This window comes from Podarcis pityusensis, assembly GCF_964106645.2.
Source record: "Podarcis pityusensis genome assembly, chromosome: 6".
Lineage (NCBI taxonomy): Eukaryota > Metazoa > Chordata > Lepidosauria > Squamata > Lacertidae > Podarcis > Podarcis pityusensis.
Genome location: NC_138030.1, coordinates 335260 through 350928, shown reverse-complemented (window position 1 = coordinate 350928; position 15669 = coordinate 335260). Strand labels below are relative to the sequence as shown.

Below are 15669 nucleotides of genomic sequence, written 5' to 3'. Positions count from 1 at the left end.
GGAAATGGGACGTGTTGCTGCCCACTCACTTCTCCTCTGAAATCCATGATTTTGGCACCATCTTCACCAGGCAGCTCTCACTTCTGCCTGGGGTGGGGGGTGGGGAGAGGCACTGGCACCCACAAGAAGCAGGAAGCCCTTTCTCCCTCCCAGGGAACAGTCCGCTTCTGCTTCAGCCTGGGCAGCGTCTTCCCCTCCCACAGCCTGGTCTGTGCAAGAAGGAAACAGGAGCCGGCAAAAAGGAGGAAAACAGCCTTTAATGCAAAGATCGGGGAGGGGGGGGAGGGGCATGCCAGGTCCAGCCTGTGCACTGTGCCCCACTGCCAGGTGAAAGCAGCTAGACTGGCAGCCTTTCTTGGGTTGGTGGGGGAGGCGTCTCAGTGCTCTTCCACCCAGGGGAGCCTAGATGGGGGGGGGGGCAGAAGCTGTACCACGGGCTGCATTTGCCACTGCTGGGCTCACAGGATAGAGCCCCTGCCTGCCTGGAAAGTAAGAGAATCATGTAATGGTAGAGTTGGAAAGGGTCCCCAGGGGTCACCTGGCCCAGCCCCCTACAAGGCAGGCCCCAGAGACAGTCATGGATGAGGCTCTGCTGCCAGCCCCCATCTGCCATGCCCCTTCCCGGGGAAGGCAAGAGCCCCAGCGGTCTCAGGCCAAGCACATCAGGCAAAGGCACACCAGGGACGGCTCTGCCACAGATCTGCAGGGAATGCCACGGGGGGGGGGGGTCTTCAGAGCACGCTCAGCCCTCCAGCGCAGCCGGCTGATTCTGGAGTAGCCGGGCTCTGGCTGCCCCCTGCTGCAGGGCGGAGAACAGCTGCCATAGAGGGGAGAGTCTTGTAGCATAAAAAAAAACCCCAAGCGCGACGGCCCAGCAGGATCCCTCCTTCCGCAGTTGGAGAGGAGGCCACCCCCACCCCAGCATGAAGAAGAGGTCCTGGGCATGCGCTGGAGGGGGCCGGAGGCTGATCCCCCCGGGGTGTCATCCGTAGTGGTAGACGAAGTCGTAGCTGCTGGGCTCCTTGGGGACGGGCGGGGGCACCTCCGGGATGGGGATGTTCTCCAGGTCCAGCAGGCGCAGCTTCATCTCCATGCTGAGCAGCGTGTCCAGGTCGCTCTTGGTCAGGTCGCTGCCCATCTCCTTCCCCAGGAGGGCGTTCAGGCCGTCAATCCAGATGCAGTACTGCGGGGGAGGGGAGGAGGGACCTGAGACCCCAGGAGGGACCATAGGGGGTGTGTGGCCTGGCTGCCCCTCCTCTTGCCCCCTGACATGTTGCGGGGGGGGGGACACCTGCCGCCGCTTCCTTCATCACAGAATTGTGGGGTTGGAAGGGACCCCAAGGGTCATGCAGGAATGGCAGCTGACAGACAGACAAGCCGTGCTCACAAACCTCCCAGGAAGGGCTTCCCAGGGAGTCCTCTCCTCTGTGAGAACAGGATGCCGGACTCAGAGGCCTCATCCAAAAAGATCTTCCCATATAATGGCATCTAATAACCTTCCTTCCTTTCCCTTGAGTTAACGGGGTCCACGTCTTGCCCCCTCGCCTTGTCTCATGTCTCTGCCATTATGCCCCCTTCCACGCACTCACGGACCTGCCGTTTAATTTCTTTGGGTTTTATTTTGTGCCTTGTTTTTACCTGACCATGATCTGTAACTGTACATGGACTGTATATTGCCACCAGATCCTGCCTGATAACACTGCAATTTGCAGAATTTTGCATAACCTTTCATTTTGGAAAGCAATACACATTATTTCAGAAGAAAACCAAGCAAGAAAATCAGGCTCCTCAACCCTGCCACGTCCCTCTCTCCTCAGCCACTGAGCTCCCTTCCATTTTCCATGGTGGGATTCATGTCTCTCCCCCCCCCCCCCCGCCTTGACTCTCCAGAGACTGAGCAGCTTTGCAGAGACAGGCAAGAGAGAGAGGGAGAGAGAGAGGGAGGCAGGAAGGAAGTTGGTGGGCAGCTACATGGTCAGCCTTGCAAGGTTTGAAAAAAGGAGCTGAGGTTGACGGAGAGGAAAGAGTCAAGGGCGGGGGGCTGAAGAAAGCAGAGAGGCAGCAAAGCAGCGGGGGGAAATGGAGGAAGAGCAGCCCAGATGGGGCAGCCGGACACAGAGATTGTTCTAAGAATCTCCACATGGAGACCGGGGATGGCTTCCCTAGCTGGGGGCAGGGGCACAAGAAAGCCTCCTGGGTAAAAGGCAGGGCCCCCACCCCCTTTCAGTCCTCCTTTCGATTTTCTGGGCTCAAGAAGAAGGAGACAGTCTCTGCTTCACCCACAAACGCTCTCCCCTGGTTTTGTGAAAGCCCCAAGTGGCCTGGGCTTCCTTCAGAGAGAACAGCCCTTTCCCTAGAGGAAGTGACAGGAGATATGAGAGCCGTCGTCAAATCTCTCAAGGGCTGCCCCATGTTTTCTCTTGCTCTGGAGGGCAGGACTCGAACCCATGCCTTCCAGCTACAAGAAAGGAGATTCCAGTGAAACACCAGGAAGAACTTTCTGACAGTAAGAGCCGTTAGACTGTGGAAGGGTCTCCCTTCGGGAGGTGGGGGACTCTCCTTCCCAGGAGGTTACTGAGCAGAGGTTGGACGGTCATCTGTCAGGGATGCTTGAGCCGAGATTCCTGCATGGCAGGGGCTGGACTAGATGGCCCTTGGGGTGCCTTCCAGCTCTACAATTCAATGACTCGGAACCGCAGCCACGGGACACGCCAGGAGGAGGAAGCGCATTGCAAGAGCAGGGCCATCTATCGGGAGAAAGGCAGCTTCCCCTCACTCCTAACTCACCTCATATTTGTTGGGGGCTATGAAGTTCAGGGTCTCATCCGGATCGTACAGGATGGAAAAGGCCAACTCCAGAGCCTCCTGTGGATGGGAAGAGGGAGAGCAGGGCTGGTGAGCCAAGGAGGCCAGTCCCCACCCCCTGCCAAGGACACCCCCCCCCCGGGTCTTCCTCCCCTCCCCAGCCAGCTACCTTGTTCTGCTTCAGAGCCCCCTTCTCCTTCATGTGCGGACAGTCCTTCCCAGTGACGACGGCCTTGATGTCTGCAATGGGAACTGGGCGAGAGGGAGGGACTGCTGGTCACGCTGGGCAAGAACAGCGGGAAAGCCCCTTCCCTCTTCCACAGAACCAGAGAGTTGGGAGGAGGTATCCCCGGGAATCACAGAGAAAGCCCCCCAGGGGCTGCTGGCTGCCCTTGCCCAGAGGGCTGGTCATTGAGCCCCTGCCCAGTGCCTCGCCTAACCCCCCCCCCCGGCCTGGCACGGCACTCACTCTTTTCCTGCAGGGCCTCAAAGGTGACCTCCCCCTGGGCGTTGTCCTCCAGGTCCCCGTAGTGAAGCACTTTGTGGTTCAGAGCCAGGCGGCAGAACCAGAACCGCTCTGTGGGGCGACAACAACAGCACACGGCCCATAAGAAGGCAGGGAGGCCGCTTCTCTGAAATCACGGAGAAGTGGACTTCCTGTTTTGCAGCAAACCTGGCAAGCTGCCCTCTCGGGTGCTCTAGCGCCCAGGAGGGGTCCCAGGCGGAGACTAATGGGGGGGGTAAGGGGCATGTAGCCCCATACCTTTCAAGGAGATCAAAAGTGCACGACTGCGTCTGTGAATGCCTTTTTGTTTGTTTGTGAGAAGGGATGGAAATCCCCGTCTCCCAGACGAAAAGGCAAGGGCGCTGGGCTCAATGGCTCCATCCTAGGACAGTCCCAGCAAGCTCCCATGGTGAGCTGTGGAATAACCTTTGAATCTGGACATAATTGGCAAGTGAAGAGGCACCCCTGAAAAGATCCTGATTTATGCTGGAGGAGAAAATCATCTGTTTGGAAAGGTTTGGAAAGAATGAAAGACCCAAAGGGGGAGGGGGCATCAAGTCACGGGGGCCAAATGCCTAATTATGATTATGATTTATTTCTACCCCACCCATCTGGCTGGGTTTTCCCAGCCACTCTGGGCGGCTTCCAACAAAAGATAAAAAATACATTAAAACATCAGTCATTGAAAGCTTCCCTAAACATAGAATCTAGGAATCAAGGTAGACTGCCTCTGGAGCTGGAGGTTCCATAAGGACCTAAGATTAGCCCAGCCGGATCAGGCCTGTCCTCACAGGAACTGAGTACATGTCCCAGAGGGAAGCCCCCAAGGGGGACCCAAAGGCAAGAGCAACCCTCCCCTCCTGCAGAGCCAGCCGTGGCCAGGATTCCACCCCCCCCAGCCCTCTCCTCCCCGCTGCCCTCACCTTGCCTCCGCCGGTTCCCGATCTTGCGGAAGCTGCTCCCCTCGCAGAGGCGGTTCAGGCGCTGCTGCTTGATGAGCTCCAGGATCTCGGGCTGGATCTTCTCCCGCAGCTCCCTGGGGGGCGGCCACACAGCAGCCGGTGAGCACCCCCGCTGCCCCTGCCAGGCGCCCCCCCCAGCCCTGACCCCCCCAAGCGGCCGCTCACATGATGGGCGGGGAGTGGAAGTCGTCCTGACTCATGCGCTCCGACTGGCGCAGGCGCAGGATCTCCGAGTAGCTGAGGCTGCGCAGTTTGCTCTTGAACTGGTCCAGGGAGCTGGGCTTTGAGGGCAGCGCCCGCATGATCTGCTCCCGCACCACCTGCATCACCTGGGAGAGGGGGGCAAAATTACGCCTGGCAGGGAGAGCGGGGGGGGGGGGGCGAGGAGGGAAACTCTTCTCCCAGAAGTGTGAGAACATCCAACGACCGAGGGAGGGAAGGGCTTCTTCACGCAGAGCATCGTTAACCTGTGGAACTTCCTCCTGCAGGAGGCAGGGATGGCCTGGGTGGCTCTGAAAGGGCTATTGAGGCCACTGACCACAGTGGCTCTGCTTTGCCTCCCTGGTCAGTAGCAGGAATGCTTCTCGATGGCCCTCGCTGGAAACCTGAGGTGGGAAAAAGTTCTCTCGCGCTCAGATCCTGCTCATGGGCCTCCCATCATGGGCAATGTGGCTGGCCACTGTGAAAACAGGATGCTGGGCTAGACTCAGTACAAATTTGGCTCGAGTTGTTTCACGCTTTCATAGGATGATGTGTCAATGTATCCACAAGTGATTGGATTCTCGTGTTCCTGCCTTTTGCAAATCTCACAGGCCTCCCTCCTGCATGGCATTTCCATGCTTCTCTGACCCTGGAGGGTGGGAAGCTTATTGGTATTACTAGAAGGGCACCAACAGCCAGCCAAGGAGGTATATTTAGAGTCGGGAGGGCAAAGCAAGCTTCTCCTTGAAGCATTCCAGGGACATGGAAGGAAGATAAGGGAATGTCAACAGGCCTTTCTTTACTGAAGGCCAGAAGACAAGATGAAAACAGAGCGAAGCCGGACTTTTGACACTCCTTGACCTGTAACCTCTTTTGATACATGCCATGATGTTTTGTGATGCATACCAATAAAAGCTTTGTTCAAATGTCCTTTGAGGCAGTCTTTGCTCGCTGGCAAGGCTGCCCTATTGTGCAATACTTTTAATCAACTGGGTCCTTACAAGGCGCTTTTGCTTGCTAGTCTCTTGGTTTCCTTGCTATTTCAAAGTGTGACCCCCCCTTCCCCGGGCCAGACCAGTGGAGCATTCTGTTCTTACGGAGGAGGGGGGAGGGGAGATAGATAGCCCAGCTGGGCCGGAAGGCAGGAGTAGGTGCCAGGGGCAGAGGGGAGGAGACCCCTGCCCACTGGAGTGCAGCTGCCGCCTCCACCCCCCACCCCTGCCTCTGCCCCACGGCCACCCCACCTTGTTGAAGTCCTCTGCCGTGGCCCGCATCTCCTTCCAGGTCTTGTTGAGCAGCTGGATGCAGATGGCAAAGAGCTCCTCGAAGGCGCGGTCATGGGTGAAAAACATGGGGTGGTAGTCGTTGCGGCCCTCGTTGGCTGGGTGGGGAGAGGGAGGGAGGTCAGAACAGCCAGGATGGCACCTCGGGGGGAGCACCAGGGAGGAAGAGGGGCATCGTGGCCACAGTCAAGCAACGTAAATTCCCTGGTTGGGGGGGTGGCTTTCAGTCCAGGGGCCACTTTCCTGCACAGGCAGCTTCAGGGTCCCCTCTGGCACAAGTGCTCAAGAGAAGACTCTGGGTGCTCCCCCCCCCATCCGACTTCACTTACGCAGCTCCCCAACCTGCAGGATCTCGCACAGCATTTTGGTGAGCTCAATGGCGCTGCGCCCAAAGGGACACTCGTGCTTATCCTCCCGGCTGCTGTTCTCCAGGACGATCTGTGGGGCAGGAAGGGAGCAGAGTGAGGGGGGTGGGGCTGGTCCAGGAGCCTCGGCCTTCGCAGGGGGGCACCCTCCCCGCTTACCCGGATGTAGGTGTCCTGGTGGCACTTGGCCAGGTAGAGCATGTTGTCCAAGGCCAGCATCCCCGGCGGGGTCTGGGTGAAGTCCAGGGCAGGGTTGATGTGGTTCTACGCGGGAGAAAAACCAACGGCTGCCATCAGCAGCAGAAGGAAGGAGCTGCCCCCAAGGGGTCCCCACTGCTGAGGGATTCAGGGCAGGGAAAAGGAAGTGGAAAATTCAACTGTGGAACTCTCTCCCACAGGATAGCTCCAAGAGAGGGCTAGCAAACTTGCTGGCAGGACCAGTGGCCAGCAATGATGGGAACTGTAGTCCAAAAACAGCTGGAGACCCAAGTTTGGGAATTTTTAATCGCATTAATAATTTTGATGAACGATTTCTGATATTTTCTGGCATTTTGAAATACTATAAATTTACTTAATTGTATTAATCATTTTGATGAATTTGTTATTGTTTGCTTTACTTACACGTTATTGTGTTTGACAGAATAGCAACTGCAATGTCTGTTGTTTTCTAACGTTATTGTGATGATTGTGAGCTGCTTTGAGCTCCACATTTGTGGCTGGAAAAGTGGACCATAAATATGAAATTGAATCAAATATCCGTTGCTGGAACGGCAGGAGGGGAAAGCGCTGCTCTTGTGCTCTGGTCTGGCCTGCTGGTTCCCTCCGGGGCACTTGCTTGACCGTGGGGAGAACAGGCTGCTGAATGAGGAGATGCCCCACCCCCCGGCCTGGGGGTCTTGGGGGGTTGCCTACCATGAAGCCCAGCATCTTGTAGTCCTTGGTGTACATGGCTCTCCTCTTCTCTGTCCCGCCCCCAGGGAGGCTGTTGCTCTCCGACTCGGCGTCAAAGGCGATCCTGCGCAGCTCAAAGATGATGTCCCTCTGGGCCTGGCGAGCGAGGAGAGAGGGCAGAGCGTGAGCCCAGCGCGGAGGCTGCCGCTCACATGGAGGGGGCCACAGTCCTGCCAATCACCTGGTCACTGGGGTCCATTTTGGTCATCATTCTCTCCTCCAAGAGGTTGAAGGTCAGGACCTGCAGCACGTACAGCTGATGGGCCATCTCCGTCTTGATGGGGCGGTTGCCCCGGATGACGTGCTGCGGGAGGAGAGGGAAGAGGCTCACCTGCCAACCCCTCCCTGCGTGAGCAGGGCCAGGTCCCCCTTCTGGCCCCTGACCAGCGGGGGACACGCCTGCTTGGGGGGAACAGGACCCCCACCCTCTGCACCCAGAAACACCCACAGCCTGCAGGCCAGAGACCGTGCAATGGGGGGACCACAAAGACTGGGCACCCCAAGACGGGGTTCAGATGGTTGCCCAGAGGCAAGGCTATGTCAAGGCTGAAGCCTGGTCCTACTCACTGCCAGGATGATGGAGCGCAGGTGCTTCTGAGCAAAGGCGTTGGCCATCTCCTGTTGGGGGTTGACAGAAGAGAGAGAGAGAGAGAGAGAGAGAGAGGAAACTCCAACCGTGCCCCACCTCCGGGGGGGGGGGGGAGAAGGGTGCTGAGCAGCCTAGCAGTGCCGTGGCAGCCTGCTCCAAGCACAGGAAACGCAGCCATTCAGCAAAGGGGCTGCTCCCACCCTTGGAGAGTCCTCTGGCTGTCCATCTCCCAAAGCAGCTGCAGCAGCAGCTGGAGGAAAGCTGCACCCAAAGCCCCCACCTCAGCAGCCCCGCCAAGGAGCCCAGGCCACCTGCACTCCCTCTGGGCCCGTCCCTGTGCACCCACAGAGCACACACCCCACAGGATGCAACAACAGACCCAAGCGGTGGCAGCAGTGGGAGCGGGGAAGAAAAAGAATCACCCTGGTTTTGCCCTCTCCAGATTAGCCAGGAGCTGCAGCCCAGCTTGTCCAGGAGGGCAAAAATGCCTCAGCAGCCAAAGAACCAGGGAGGAGAAGGCGGCCACAATCTCCTCTCCCTGTGGACACATGCCAGGTGTGCAAGCCAGATAGATGTGTGAGAGAGAGACAGACACAGGCAGAGACGGAGACAGACGGAGACAGAGAAGGCTGCCTCTGAGGCGGAGGCAGAGGAAGGGTACGGGGGTCTCTCTCTCTCTATTTATTCCCAAGACATTTCCACCCCGCTTTCTGGCTCTGAAGAGAGAAAACACCAGTGCTCTTAGAGAGGAACCTCCCGGTCTGAGGGATTTACTTACAGTGCAAGGCAGGTCTAGCGGGTTAAGGAGCTTCTCCTGCGGACAACAGGAAGCAGAAAGACACAAAGAGAAGCCGGCAGAAGAGTCAGCACAGAGACCCTTGCAGGGAGGGCGGGCAGGCAGGCGGGGGGGGGGGGACAGGCAGACAGAGACGCAGTGTGCCACGCAGCACATTCACAGACCGGCCAGTCACCACCTGGGGAGGAAGCCTTCCTCCCCCCTGCCCCCCATCAGCGAAGGAGTGCAATGGCTGGTGCCCTCCCCTCCCTCCCCATGGCACCCCCTTGCCCGGCCACCCACCTGCCTCTTGTCCTCCGGGGCCTTCAGAAAGAGGGCGTTGATCAAGGCAATGGCATACGTCTGGATCTCCTGGTTTGAGCTGCAGGGGCACAAGGGGGGGGGGGTGAGTGGCAGGCGGCTCCCCACCTCCTCCCCCCCTGACAGGATGTGCGGTGCTGGAGGCACTACTCACACTTGCAGGTGAGCAATGAGCTGCCCCACGGTGATCTCCTCGGCAATCTTCTGGTAGAGGCTCTGGCTGTTGAGCACCATGCTCTCCAGGATGGCCAAGGAGCGCTGCAGGATGGAGACGTCCACCGTCGGCTGGCTCACATAGCCTGCAATCTGGGGGGGGGGGGGGGAGGCAGAGGCCGCTGAGCGCCTGAGGCATGCATGCCCACTGCCCTGCCCAGGGAGCCCCCCTTCTCCTGTGCCGCCTGCTAGGACTGTTGCCTAAACTGGTTTGAAGTCCATTTTGTGATACAGTGGTACCTTGGTTCTCAAACGCCTTAGTACTCAAACAATTTGGAACCCAAACACAGCATACCCGGAAGCGTTCCGGTTTGCAAGCTTTTTTTTGGAAGCCGAACGTGCTCCATTTTGAGTGTTACACTTCTGTTTTGAGTGCTACACTGAGGTCTGTCTGTTTTTGCTATTTATTTTGTGTTTTGTTTTTGTGGCTCTTTTTTTGTCTGGAGCCCAGTTCAGTTACTGACTGTGTGACTGCAGTACATTATTTATTGCTTTCATTTTATGGATCAATGGTATCATTAGACAGTAAAATTCATGTTAAGTTGTTGTTTCGGGGGTTGTTTTTAAAAGTCTGGAACAGATTAATTCATTCTGCATTACCTTCTATGGGAAAACGTGCCTTGGTTTTGGAACGCTTTGGTTTTGGAACGGACTTATGGAACGGATTAAGTTTGAGAACCGAGGTACTACTGTATCAGTTTCGTTGTTTTTGACCTGGCAATATATCGCGAATCACAGTTGCTATGCAAAAATCACGATGCAGGTAAAACCACGAAGCCAGCCAAGGCTTCTCTCAGTTCCTGCAGCCCCTGTTAACTCTGCCAGCTGAGCTCTCCCCTGCCTCATGCAAGGGCAGCGAATCCCAAGAGCAGGAGCCAGGAAAATCACAATGAGGGGGAAACTGTGAAGCCAGCCGAGGGCTCTGCATAGCTCCATCCTTATTTCAGACAGGACACAGTACCGTGTCCAGTTCTGGGCACCACAGTTCAAGAAGGACACTGACAAACTGGAACGGGTCCAGAGGAGGGCAACCAAAATGGTCAAAGGCCTGGAAACGATGCCTTATGAGGAACAGCTAAGGGAGCTGGGCATGTTTAGCCTGGAGAAGAGGAGGTTAAGGGGTGATATGATAGCCATGTTCAAATATATAAAAGGATGTCACATAGAGGAGGGAGAAAGGTTGTTTTCTGCTGCTCCAGAGAAGCGGACACGGAGCAATGGATCCAAACTACAAGATTCCACCTAAACATTAGGAAGAACTTCCTGACAGTAAGAGCTGTTCGACAGTGGAATTTGCTGCCAAGGAGTGTGGTGGAGTCTCCTTCTTTGGAGGTCTTTAAGCAGAGGCTTGACAGCCATATGTCAGGAGTGCTCTGATGGTGTTTCCTGCTTGGCAGGGGGTTGGGCTCGATGGCCCTTGTGGTCTCTTCCAACTCTATGATTCTATGCTATGATTCTATAATATACTGGTACATTGTGATGTTTAGTGGGTGAGATGTTGAAAAGCAGCAATCGCCCAGCCCTGCCACCTGCACTCGCAGAGGCTGTACCTGTTTGATGAAACTGATGGACACCATGTCCCAGGAGATGATGCCGTGGTCCATGAGCTCCAGGAAGGCTGTCAGGGTGAATGCCAGCATCTCACTGTAGCTGCAGGGGGCACAGGGGATGGCAGATCAGTAGGGGGGGAGGCACCCTCAGGGCAAGGCAGCCCCTCCAGAGAGTCACTCTGCTGGGCGACGCAGAGCTGCAACCGGGCACCGTCTTGGCGGTCTCACATCAGGACTTAGTGGGCAATGGGAAAGGCAGCCGCCTGCTTCTGGGGCCTCCTAGTGTCCTCAGCACCTGCAACCCAGAGGCCAGAGGCAGGAATTTGCGCTCCCTCCATGCTCTGTGGCTCCACCATCCGCCTGTGGGATGTGCTGCCGTCTGGAGAAGCAGAGCAGAAAAGGGAAGGGCAAAGCAGGCCGGGCACTCAGAGCGACCAGCCAGCCAAGGCTGGCAGTGACAGAGGAGGATTTGCTCAGGCCACCAAGAGGCTCAAGGCCTCCCTGCGCTTGCCCACTAAAAGCCAACGTGGATATTGAATTAACTATTCAGCAGTTTTAAAAAACCATATTAAATTGTATATATAATACCATAAAATATTCATTACAAACAGCAATGAAAACAGACTCCGAAAACAGCAGGCAGGATGCCATTACCAAAATGCAGATAAAATCAAGTTTAAAAAGCCGAACCAAGTTACACATCTAGGAAGGCTTGGCTAAGGAAAGGGTGGCAGCGTTTGGGCCTGTTTAGAGAAAATGTAGGCGGCTACACAATGGAAGTTTGTAAAATCATGCATGGAATTGAGAAAGTGGAGAGAGAAACGTTTTCCTCCCTGTCTTCTAACGCCAGGGCTTGATAACACAAAGTCCTTCTTCGCACAGTGCAACTAAACTGATGGCCATCGCCTTAGAAGGCTTTCAGAGTGGATCACACCAAGTCCTGGAGGAGAAGAGGACACTGGGTGGCTCGGCTTTGCCAGTCAGAGACAGCCATGCTTCTGAATCCCAGTTGCCGATAACCGCAGGTGGGCGCCTGGTTGGCCACTGTGAGAACAGGCTGCTGGACTTGGTGGGCCCCTTGGGCCTGATCCAGTGGGGGGGTGTCTTATGTTCTTACATTACAACATTAAGTAATGGGGAGAAGACCCAGGCCTGGGAGGATTGTCTTCTAGCCGGTGGCCTTTTCCCTCTTTGCGCCCCTGGGTGTCCCCGTGACCAGCATCAAATCCCGGCTGCCCCTGGCTGCCACCTCCCATGCCAGGAGGAGAGAAAGAGCACCCAAGCCAGGTCCTGTGGAAGAGCAAAGAGAACGCTGCCAAGGGGGTGGCGCCCGAGTCTCTGCTGCCTCCCCTGCCCTCTTGGCAGCCCTGAGGCAGCTGGCCCCCCAACCAAGAGCGCCCTGCTCCAGAAGAGGCCGGGGGCTGCAAATGGCTGCAGTGCTGGAGCAAAGAGAAGGCCAGAACTGTCAACATTAAAGGACAGACCCTCAGGGAAGTGAGCGCTGCTGGCGCGGGATGCCCACTTACTGGGAGAGGAGCTTGGTGCCGCTCTCCACGAGGCGGGTGAGCACCGAGATGCCGTCCATGTTGATGAACTCTGTGGCAAAGGTCACGTCCGCAGAGAGCTTGGCCAGCTCCTTCATGGCCTCCAGCCGAGCCTCCATGCTGTGCGACTGCGTCCGGTCCATCAGCTGGCGGGCGGCCCTGGACTGGGGGAAGGGCAACAGCTAGCCCCTTGCAAACCCCCAACCCCTCCAGGGGGCTCCCCTCTGCCGGGCAGGAGAGAGAGAGCAAGAGGAGGTGGCCTCGTGCCATGAGCCCAAAGCCAGCCAGCAGGCTCCAAATCCTGCAAGGGGAATAAAGAACCCACCCCCCACCCCCCAGAGGCAGCCCAGACCTACTGGAGAAACCGCCAGCTGGAGGATGGTCCCATTCTTGATGTCACAGCGGGTCTGCAAGGCAAGAAGGGGGGGCTGCTTAGCACGACTGGGAGAGGAGCGGAGGCCCCCCAGCGGGGCTCCTGGTCTGCTTCTGTGGGTTTCCTCCAAGGCCCCCATCCTGATCGGAGTTGCAAGGAGCTGCCTGGCACCCCATGGCCCCCTCCCTGCTTTTTTGGATGAGGGTTAGGAAGCAGCTCCCACGCACCTGCTCAGTAATGTACAGCTGGGCCCCATCTGCGTAGCGCAGCGTGTAGTACTCTGGGTTGGGCAGCGACCACCTAAGGGGGGGGGAGGACCATGTCAGCCTCCTCCCTCAGGAAGCAAGCTAGCGGGGGGGGGGCAGGTGAGCCACACCCAGGAGCCGGAAGAGCAAGTGAGGGGCTCAGAGGAGGGGATCCAGCAGCTGCAGAGCCCCAAGCAAGCAGCTGGCTGGAGTGGGGGGAGAGGGGCTGGCGTGGCCCCCATGAAGCCAGTTGTGGCTCCCACTCACCCGTCACAGACCTCCTTGATGATGGACGCCAGAGGCCGCTTCTGAGAGAGGCAGGAGGAAGAAAGAGAAGCCTGAACTGAAACTCTCCTCTGGACGGCAGGTGATCAGCAGCCCCCCCCCCCGGCCCACCCACCATTCAGCACTAGAAGGCCTGGACACCCCAGGAAGCTGACAGTTGAAAGAGTCAGGGCAGAGAAAAGAAAACCCTTCTTAGCAGAGAGGAACTCTGGAACTCCTTCCCACAGGAAGCAGCTTGGCCACCAGGGTCAGACCCATTCCGGGAGGAGGACAGGGCTCTCAATGGCTACTAGCCACGTGGGCTCAGCTCTGCCCCACCCCCAGTTGGCCACTGTGAGAACAGGATGCTAGATGTGGTCCCTGCCCTCCCCCCCGGCCCGATCCAGCAGCTCTTCTGATGCCCTTAAAGTCGGCCTGCGCCCGTCACCTGGTCAATCTCCAGCAGCTGAGCGTTGGCCCCCGGCCACTCCACAGCCACCTTGACAATGTCCGACGGGGGTGGCATCCCTCCTGGCTGACGGCCACCTCACAGGTGGGGGCGAGGAATGGGCCTCCCAAACCTAGCCAGAGGGGAAAGGCAAGTCAGCTCCAGGGCAGAGGGGCTTCTGCCCGAGAGATGCCCCCTCAAGCGGGCACTCCGAGGACCCAGCAGCCCCAGCCTCTGCACAGGCCCAAAGACAAGGGCCCAAAGCCCCTGGCTAGGCAAGCTCTTTGCCCCCCACCCCCCAGCTTCCAACAAAGACCTGGCAAGGAGGGGCACTGCTCTCAGAAGCACCCAGCCCCACCTCCTGCTGTCCTGGCCAGGTCCAGTTCTGGGCTGCCCCCAAAGACTGCCCGGCCCCACCTTCCTAGAGCTGGGAAGCCACTGGGAGGGCAGCCTGGCAAGGAAGCAGGGCAGGGTGACCCGGATGCCCCAGCTCTGCTCTTTTGCCAAGGAGTTGCCCCAGAGGAAGCGCAGGCAAGTGAGGAGCCCCTCTCCTGACCACAGCAGCCAGCCAGGCCCCCTCCCAAGGGATGCCAGGGAGGACACGGGCTCAGCACCTCTTTGCCTTGCAGGGGCCAGAGCAGCTGGTGCCTCTGCCTGCCTCCCCTTCACCACCAGCCTCCTATTCAAGGCCAGGCGCACTTAACCCTCTCCTGGCTGCAGCTGCTGCTGCAGCTCTAGGCTTCAGTAGCTTTATTTGACCGATTCTTAGTTTTGCCAGGAGATGTGGGTCATTATGTGCTGTGCAAGTTTTTGAACAGGTCTTTTGGGGGGGGGAGGGGGGGAATAAAGCACGCTGCAACATACACAATACATCCAACCCAACCTGTTTTTCCAAGAAAAGTTGAATATATTTTAAGGGCATCACAGTTGACCATTATGATCTGCCCTTTAGTTTTTAAGAGAGGTGAAGATGGAGGCGCTAAACTATTTCATGTTAGTGAGCCCAGAGAGCTGGGTCTCCCAGGGATGGACCCCTGAAATAAAGGGCACTGCAGATCGAACCCGAGATTTAGCTAGCGCTGCATCTGTTCCGGATGCCCACATGCATGCATTCTGCTGGCTCTTTTTAAAAGAAGGAGGTGTTTCTCCAGTGTCCCGCCCTGAATGCTTGGGCAGAGGCTTCCATCAGGCATGGCAAACCCCATATGCTGGCAAGCCCACCAGGCAGCTGCCCCACACCAAGTCCCTTCCTTTGCCTCTCCCCCAACTGCCCTCCGCAGCGCCCCACCTGTCCATTGCACTGGGGGGGCTGAGGGTGCTGCCCACCCCAGGCGAGTCCGGGGTTGTGGCTCCCCATCCAGGTTCTGGTAGAGCAAAAGCAGCAGCAGCAGCAGCAGCCCATGAGGAAGCCGCCTCCTTCTGGGAAGGGAAGAGGAACCAGCCTCCTTCTGCAGAAGAGCCGGGCGACAGGAAGCCCGGGGGCATTTCGGGGGCTATTTGGGGGGGGGGTCTGCAGCCCCTGGGGCTCCCCCTCCTCTCCCGCAGGAACTGGGGGTCTGGGCAGCGCAGGACCAGGCCTCTCGCCCCCCAGGCCCTCTCAGACCCTGCCTGCCTGCCTGCCTGGGAGGGGGGAGCAGAGATGGGGCGCCCAGGTGGGCCAGGGAGGGGGCAAGAGCAGGAGTCCCCCCCCCCCAAGCTGCGGAGATGCTTGCCGGGCGCCCAGTTGGGGCAAGAAGCCGAGCAGCTCCTCCAGGCCAAAGGAGGGGTCGCCCCCTCCCTCCCTCCCTCCCAGCAGGCGGCCTCCAGGCCCCCCCCCCCGGGCCTCGCCGGAGCAGCAGGGGGGGAGGAGGCGGCGGCCCGCGAGGGCCTCTGCCCGGAGATGGGGGGCCGGCCGGTCTCCCTCCGGCCCAGCAGGCGGCGCCCGTGTGTTTCCCCCCCCCACAGAGCGGCGTCCGGAGGGGAGGCTTCCTTTGAAGTCGCCGGGCCCCTCCCCCCCCCGCGTGACCAACAGACAGAGGGGGCGGGGGCGGGAGGGGGAAACGGAGCCCCGAGAGTCGCCGCTCCGCCCCCGAGGCCGGCCGCCCTCCCCGCCCGCCCCGCGCTCACCCGGCTGCCGGGACCCTCCGCTCCGCCGCCGCCGCCGCCGCCGCTGCCTCTCTCCCTCCGGCCGCGGACCCGGCTGCGTCCCGCCCCTCCCGCCCGGCCGCGCAGCCCCATTGGCCAGCGGCGCCCGCCACTCAGGAGCGCGCCTCGTCCCCCATTGGCGCCCGCTCCG

The 15669-nt window shown here is 58.6% G+C and overlaps 1 protein-coding gene across 5 annotated transcripts; it reads right to left on the bottom strand.

The window, feature by feature from the left end:
* Positions 1–239: 239 nt before the first annotated feature.
* Positions 240–15587, bottom strand: ELMO2 (engulfment and cell motility 2). Of its 5 annotated transcripts, none has more exons than XM_081011157.1 (22): positions 15501–15587; positions 13395–13527; positions 12950–12990; positions 12665–12737; positions 12421–12471; positions 12047–12228; positions 10521–10620; positions 8912–9063; positions 8740–8818; positions 8440–8475; positions 7640–7690; positions 7254–7376; positions 7034–7168; positions 6281–6385; positions 6086–6194; positions 5718–5854; positions 4438–4601; positions 4234–4346; positions 3275–3382; positions 2975–3057; positions 2788–2865; positions 240–1183 (listed from the first exon to the last, which is right to left on the bottom strand). In XM_081011157.1, exons 2-22 carry the CDS (start codon positions 13470–13472, stop codon positions 983–985), a joined length of 2199 nt encoding a protein of 732 aa, XP_080867283.1. In that variant the 5' UTR covers positions 13473–13527; positions 15501–15587; the 3' UTR covers positions 240–982. The 5 variants fall into 5 exon arrangements, with proteins under 5 accessions (XP_080867283.1, XP_080867284.1, XP_080867286.1 ...); XM_081011158.1 differs by lacking the exon at positions 15501–15587 and adding an exon at positions 14683–14821; XM_081011160.1 differs by lacking the exon at positions 7640–7690.
* Positions 15588–15669: the final 82 nt, after the last annotated feature.

Excerpts from the sequence above, each read along its gene's own strand:
- ELMO2 (XM_081011157.1), bottom strand. The coding sequence starts at position 13,472 with ATGCCACCCCCGTCGGACATTGTCAAGGTGGCTGTGGAGTGGCCGGGG. Across the intron at positions 10,621-12,046 it reads GGCACCAAGCTCCTCTCCCA|CTACAGTGAGATGCTGGCAT; the intron begins GTAAGTGGGCAT and ends TGCCCCCTGCAG. Across the intron at positions 8,476-8,739 it reads CCCCGGAGGACAAGAGGCAG|GAGAAGCTCCTTAACCCGCT; the intron begins GTGGGTGGCCGG and ends TGTTGTCCGCAG.